Source organism: Pezoporus occidentalis, unplaced genomic scaffold (assembly GCF_034315485.1).
Source record: "Pezoporus occidentalis ecotype Australia unplaced genomic scaffold, CSIRO_AGI_Poc_V1 ctg2473, whole genome shotgun sequence".
Lineage (NCBI taxonomy): Eukaryota > Metazoa > Chordata > Aves > Psittaciformes > Psittacidae > Pezoporus > Pezoporus occidentalis.
Window position 1 is genome coordinate 387 of NW_026914365.1, and position 6,849 is coordinate 7,235.

The following is a 6,849-nucleotide window of genomic DNA, read 5'->3' on the forward strand; positions in this document are numbered from 1 at the left end:
TGGGAGCTGGGAATTTACTTCTCTGCTTTGGGGGAGGCACTGAGAGTCTTGTGAGGGCTTGTGTGAGCTGCTCCTGAGCCCCTGCACAGGCAGGGGTGTGCAGGGCAGAGCTGAGCACACAGCCCATGGCATGGGCTCTGGGAGCACTGAGAGGGAGCAGAGCTGGGCACAGAGCAGCAGCTCCTGGCAGGGACAGCTCCAGGCAGCAGAGATATGGATGGGCAGGGAGTGTGGGGAAAGTGCAGCCCAGCCCTGGGGAGGGTGCGTTCAGGCAGCTCTCTTGGGGTCTGCCACTGGAGGTGGCTGCTGGCCGTGCTCTGCTGCCCACAGCCCTTTGCTTCTCAGCGTGAGAGCTCTGTGGACTGTCCTTTGAAACCGTTCTCCCCTGGTCTCAGCACAGGACAGATGTTTGTGGGAGTTCTTAAGATCAATTTGTGTGTGAAGGCACCTTACAGGCAGTGCAAGTTTGAGCACAGGGCAAGTGGGAGAGGACTGATGGACACTGCAGCTCTCTTGGTTCTGCAAAGAACTGAGACTTTTTGCCTGATGCAATGCTCTTCTGATTGTACCTAGGAAGAAGCCTCAGCAGTGTAATGACATGACTGGCGACGACGCTGAACCTCTCCTCTCCTGCTAAAATGTGCTCAGTTGTGAATGTGTAAACTGAACTTCTGTATCTGACATCCCTCCTGTCCTAACCTGTCACTGCCTTTTTCTCCTCTGACGGTGCCCCATGCCCAGAGGCAGCAGATGTCCAACGGCAGCTCCATCACCCAGTTCCTCCTCCTGCCATTCGCACACACGCGGGAGCTGCAGCTCTGCCACTTCTGGCTCTTCCTGGGCATCTCCCTGGCTGCGCTCCTGGGCAACGGCCTCATCATCACCAGCACAGCCTGCGACCAGCGCCTCCACACCCCCATGTACTTCTTCCTCCTCAACCTCTCCCTGCTGGACCTGGGCTGCATCTCCACCACTGTCCCCAAATCCATGGCCAATTCCCTCTGGGACACCAGGGCCATCTCCTACACAGGTTGTGTTGCACAGCTCTTTTTCTTTGTCTTTTTCATCTCAGCAGAGTATTTTCTCCTCACTGTCATGTCCTACGACCGCTACGTGGCCATCTGCAAGCCCCTGCACTATGGGACCCTCCTGGGCAGCAGAGCTTGTGTCCACATGGCAGCAGCTGCCTGGGGCAGTGGCTTTCTCACTGCTCTGCTGCACACAGCCAATACATTTTCACTGCCCCTGTGCCGAGGCAATGCTGTGGAGCAGTTCTTCTGTGAAATCCCCCAGATCCTCAAGCTCTCCTGCTCACACTCCTACCTCAGGGAAGTTGGGCTTCTTGTGGTTGGTGTCCTGATTGCTGTTGGCTGTTTTGTTTTCATTGTGGGGTCCTATGTGCAGATCTTCAGGGCTGTGCTGAGGATGCCCTCTGAGCAGGGACGCCACAAAGCCTTTTCCACGTGCCTCCCTCACCTGGCCGTGCTTTCCCTCTTTGTCAACACTGCTGTCTTTGCCTACCTGAAGCCCCCCTCCATCTCCTCCCCATCCCTGGATCTGGTGGTGTCAGTGCTGTACTCGGTGGTGCCTCCAGCAGTGAACCCCCTCATCTACAGCCTGAGGAACCAGGAGCTCAAGGATGCTGTGAGGAAGCTGGTGACCAGATGTGTTTCAGCAGATATACGCTGCTTGCTTTACCCTGGAAAGGGCTTCCAGTGTAGGTCATGACAGGCCATGTCTGTCTTTCCTGCTTTACATTTGTTTTCCTATTTCAATTTGTGATGATGTTGTCTTCATAGAAATGTCAGTTTTCATCTCCTAATTAAGTTGCCACTCGTGTTGTGTGACCCACAGACTTTGTGTCACTCTGGTCTCTGATTGTATTTAAGGGAAATAAATGATCCTGCAGCAACTTCTTCTCTGTGATATGTCCTCACATGGCAGGAATGAAGGGGAATGAAAGCAGCTTTCTGGCTGCTCCAGCTCTGGGATGGCTGCTCTGTGCCTGCAGCAGGAAGAGCTCTTGGGGAGCCCAATGAATGGGGCTGTTGTGCTGGTGTGGGGAGATGGGATGGCATGGGGGGGCTGCAGAGCTCTCAGGGTGTCCTGGGCAGGAGAGCAGGGGACACAGGGGTCCCTGCAGGGGACTGCCCTGCAATGGCACAGGCTGGGGCTGCCTGGCTGAGAACAGCCCATGGGAAAGTTCTGGGTGGGCAGGAGCTGGACAGGAGGCAGCGTGTGCCCTGGCAGCAAGGGAGGACAGCAGCATCGTGGGCTGTATGAGCAGGAGCACGGCAGGAGAACAAGGGAAGGGATGATCTGGAATCCTCCATCCAGGTTTCAGATCCCCAGTTCAGGAATGCTATTGGCAAGCAGGAGTGGGTTTATCAATGGGCCCTCAGGACAGGCAGGGATAGGAACACGGTGCCTGTGGGGAGAGGCTGGGGAAGCTGGGCTTGTCCAGCCTGGAGAAGGGAAGGCTGATGGGGACCTGAGATCTTGGGAAGGGAAGGCTGTTGGGGACTGGCTGCCTGTAGCGGCAAGGAGGACATGGAGAATACAGAGCCAGGCTCCTCACCGTGGTGCCTGGTGGGAGGACAAAAGGCAGTGGGGGATAGTGACAGAGGAGAGGTTCAGCCAGGACAGAAGGAAACCTTGTTCCCATAGGCTCAGGCAAGTGCTGCATCAGGTCACCCAGAGAGGCTGTGCAGTCTCTGGCCTTGGGGATTTCCAACTCAGCCTGAATCAAGCCTTGAACCACTTGCTCTGACCCTGCTCCTGACAGGTTCGACTTGAGACCTCCTGGGGTCCCTTCCAACCTCTGTTCACTTCTGATCCTACAATGATGGGCTTATGAAGGGTCACAAAGATGCTCTAAGGGCTGGAGCACGTCTCCAATGGAAACAGGCTGAGAGAGCTGCGGGTGTTCAGCATGGAGAACAGAAGGCTCCAGGGAGACCTTACAAAGCCCATAACTAAACAGGGCCTAGACGAAATTTGGAGAGGGGTGTTTTACAAGGGTGTGCAGTGACAGGACAAGGGGGAATGGCTTTAAGCTGAAAAAAGGGAGATTTAGCTTGGACATTCAGATGAAGTTGTTCCCTTTGAGAGTGGTGGGACACTGGCACAGGGTGCCCAGAGAAGCTGTGTCTGCCCCATCCCTGGCAGTGTTCAAGGCCAGGTTGGATGGGAGTCAGCTTTGCTCTGAAGCAGTGCTTTGTCCACCTCTGATGTTCACAAGGGATGACAGATGAAATCCAACTTCATTGTAAAGTTCACTACTTGTACTCATGACTTGAGTGAGTCTCAAGCACAAGAGAGGCTCAGCATGGCCTTAGAGTCATTTGGACTGTGTTATTTATTTACTGGCATAACACTGCTGACTTTCCACACCCTCCTTGCTCTGTTTTCAGTTGTTGTTCAGTAATGTTTATTCTGACCAAGGACTTTGTGAAGCTTGGCAGGGAGGAGGGGAAGCTGAGAACTTCTCCCTGTTTCAATATTGTTCTGATTTTCTGTCATACAAACAATGTTTTATAGCCCCCCCCCCCAAAAAAAAAACAACCACCTCAGCAGTGTTATGCCAGTAAATAAATAACACAGTCCAAATGACTCTAAGGCCATGCTGAGCCTCTCTTGTGCAGCCCAGACTCACTCGAGTCATGAGTACAAGTAGTGAACTTTACAATAAAGTTGGATTTCATCTGTCATCCCTTGTGAACATCAGAGGTGGACAAAGCACTGCTTCAGAGCAAAGCTGACTCCCATCCAACCTGGCCTTGAACACTGCCAGGGATGGGGCAGACACAGCTTCTCTGGGCACCCTGTGCCAGTGTCCCACCACCCTCAAAGGGAACAACTTCCTCCTAAAGTCATGCTAAATCTCCCTTTTTTTTCAGCTTAAAGCAATTCCCCTTCTCCTGTCACTGCACAGCCTCATAAAAAGCCCCTCTCCAGATCCTTTGTAGGCCCTGCTTAGACACGGGAAGGTTGCTAAGATGTCTCCCTGGAACCTTCTCTTCTCCCGGGTGAAGACCAACATCTCTCAGCCTGTTTCCATTGGAGACGTGCTCCAGCCCTTCTTAGAACATCTTTGTGACTCTTCATAAGCCCATCATTGTAGGATCAGAAGTGAACAGAGGTTGGAAGGGACCCCAGGAGGTCTCAAGTCAAACCTGTCAGGAGCAGGGTCAGAGCAAGTGGTTCAAGGCTTGATTCAGGCTGAGCTGGAAATCCCCAAGGCCAGAGACTGCACAGCCTCTCTGGGTGACCTGATGCAGCACTTGCCTGAGCCTATGGGAACAAGGTTTCCTTCTGTCCTGCCTGAACCTCTCCTCTGTCACTATCCCCCACTGCCTTTTGTCCTCCCACCAGGCACCATGGTGAGGAGCCTGGCTCTGTATTCTCCATGTCCTCCTTGCCGCTACAGGCAGCCAGACACAACAGCCTTCCCTTCCCAAGATCTCAGGTCCCCATCAGCCTTCCCTTCTCCAGGATGGACAAGCCCAGCTTCCCCAGCCTCTCCCCACAGGCACCGTGCTCCAGTCCCTGCCTGTCCTGAGGGCCCGTTGCTAAACCCCCTCCTGAACTGGGGATCTGAACCTGGATGGAGATTCCAGATCATCCCTTCCCTTGTTCTCCTGCCGTGCTCCTGCTCATACAGCCCACGATGCTGCTGTCCTCCCTTGCTGCCAGGGCACACGCTGCCTCCTGTCCAGCTCCTGCCCACCCAGACCTTTCCCATGGGCTGTTCTCAGCCAGGCAGCCCCAGCCTGTGCCATTGCAGGGCAGTTCCCTGCAGGGACCCCTGTGTCCCCTGCTCTCCTGCCCAGGACACCCTGAGAGCTCTGCAGCCCCCCCATGCCATCCCATCTCCCCACACCAGCACAACAGCCCCGGCACTTGGGCTCCCCAAGAGCTCTTCCTGCTGCAGGCACAGAGCAGCCATCCCAGAGCTGGAGCAGCCAGAAAGCTGCTTTCATTCCCCTTCATTCCTGACATGTGAGGACATATCACAGAGAAGAAGTTGCTGCAGGACCATTTATTTCCCTTAAATACAATCAGAGACCAGAGTGACACAAAGTCTGTGGGTCACACAACACGAGTGGCAACTTAATTAGGAGGAGATGAAAACTGACATTTCTATGAAGACAGCATCATCACAAACTGAAATAGGAAAACAAATGTAAAGCAGGAAAGACAGACATGGCCTGTCATGACCTACACTGGAAGCCCTTTCCAGGGTAAAGCAAGCAGCGTATATCTGCTGAAACACATCTGGTCACCAGCTTCCTCACAGCATCCTTCAGCTCCTGGTTCCTCAGGCTGTAGATGAGGGGGTTCACTGCTGGAGGCACCACCGAGTACAGCACTGACACCACCAGATCCAGGGATGGGGAGGAGATGGAGGGGGGCTTCAGGTAGGCAAAGACAGCAGTGTTGACAAAGAGGGAGAGAACGGCCAGGTGAGGGAGGCACGTGGAAAAGGCTTTGTGGCGTCCCTGCTCAGAGGGCATCCTCAGCACGGCCCTGAAGATCTGCACATAGGACCCCACAATGAAAACAAAACAGCCAACAACAATCAGGACCAACCACAAGAAGCCCAACTTCCCTGAGGTAGGAGTGTGAGCAGGAGAGCTTGAGGATCTGGGGGATTTCACAGAAGAACTGCTCCACAGCATTGCCTCGGCACAGGGGCAGTGAAAATGTATTGGCTGTGTGCAGCAGAGCAGTGAGAAAGCCACTGCCCCAGGCAGCTGCTGCCAGGTGGACACAAGCTCTGCTGCCCAGGAGGGTCCCATAGTGCAGGGGCTTGCAGATGGCCACGTAGCGGTCGTAGGACATGGCAGTGAGGAGAAAATACTCTGCTGAAATGAAAAAGAGAAAGAAAAAGAGCTGTGCAGCACAACCTGTGTAGGAGATGGCCCTGGTGTCCCAGAGGGAATTGGCCATGGATTTGGGGACAGTGGTGGAGATGCAGCCCAGGTCCAGCAGGGAGAGGTTGAGGAGGAAGAAGTACATGGGGGTGTGGAGGCGCTGGTCGCAGGCTGTGCTGGTGATGATGAGGCCGTTGCCCAGGAGCGCAGCCAGGGAGATGCCCAGGAAGAGCCAGAAGTGGCAGAGCTGCAGCTCCCGCGTGTGTGCGAATGGCAGGAGGAGGAACTGGGTGATGGAGCTGCCGTTGGACATCTGCTGCCTCTGGGCATGGGGCACCGTCAGAGGAGAAAAAGGCAGTGACAGGTTAGGACAGGAGGGATGTCAGATACAGAAGTTCAGTTTACACATTCACAACTGAGCACATTATAGGAGGACAGGAGAAGCTCAGTGTCATCTCCAGTGATGTCATTATACTGCTGAGGCTTCTTCCTAGGTACAATCAGAAGAGCATTGCATCAGGCAAAAAGTCTCAGTTCTTTGCAGCTTAGTACATAGCCTAGGAGCTTCACTCCTTTCCCATTTGCCCTCTGCTTACACTTGCACTGCCTCTAAGATGCCTTCACACACATTGATCTTAAATGCCCAAGAAATATCTGTCCTGTGCTGAAAGCAGGGGAGCACGACTTAAAAGGGCAGATCACAGAGCTCTCACGCTGAGAAGCAAAGGGCTGTGGGCAGCAGAGCACGGCCAGCAGCCACCTCCAGTGGCAGACCCCAAGAGAGCTGCCTGAACGCACCCTCCCCAGGGCTGGGCTGCACTTTCCCCCACTCCCTGCCCATCCATATCTCTGCTGCCTGGAGCTGTCCCTGCCAGGAGCTGCTGCTCTGTGCCCAGCTCTGCTCCCTCTCAGTGCTCCCAGAGCCCATGCCATGGGCTGTGTGCTCAGCTCTGCCCTGCACACCCCTGCCTGT

General features: G+C 54.5%; 1 protein-coding gene and 1 pseudogene across 1 annotated transcript; one reads left to right on the top strand and one right to left on the bottom strand.

Moving 5' to 3' along the window:
* The first annotated feature begins 603 nt into the window (after positions 1-603).
* LOC134165726 (olfactory receptor 14C36-like) lies at positions 604-1,915 on the top strand. The gene has a single exon (XM_062622773.1). It carries the CDS (start codon positions 751-753, stop codon positions 1,726-1,728), a length of 978 nt encoding a protein of 325 aa, XP_062478757.1. The 5' UTR covers positions 604-750; the 3' UTR covers positions 1,729-1,915.
* A 3,111-nt stretch (positions 1,916-5,026) lies between these two features.
* Positions 5,027-6,428, bottom strand: LOC134165725 (olfactory receptor 14J1-like; annotated as a pseudogene).
* Between the last annotated feature and the right edge of the window lie 421 nt (positions 6,429-6,849).

What these genes read in the sequence shown, in the direction of transcription:
- LOC134165726 (XM_062622773.1), top strand. Translation starts at nt 751, where the DNA reads ATGTCCAACGGCAGCTCCATCACCCAGTTCCTCCTCCTGCCATTCGCA.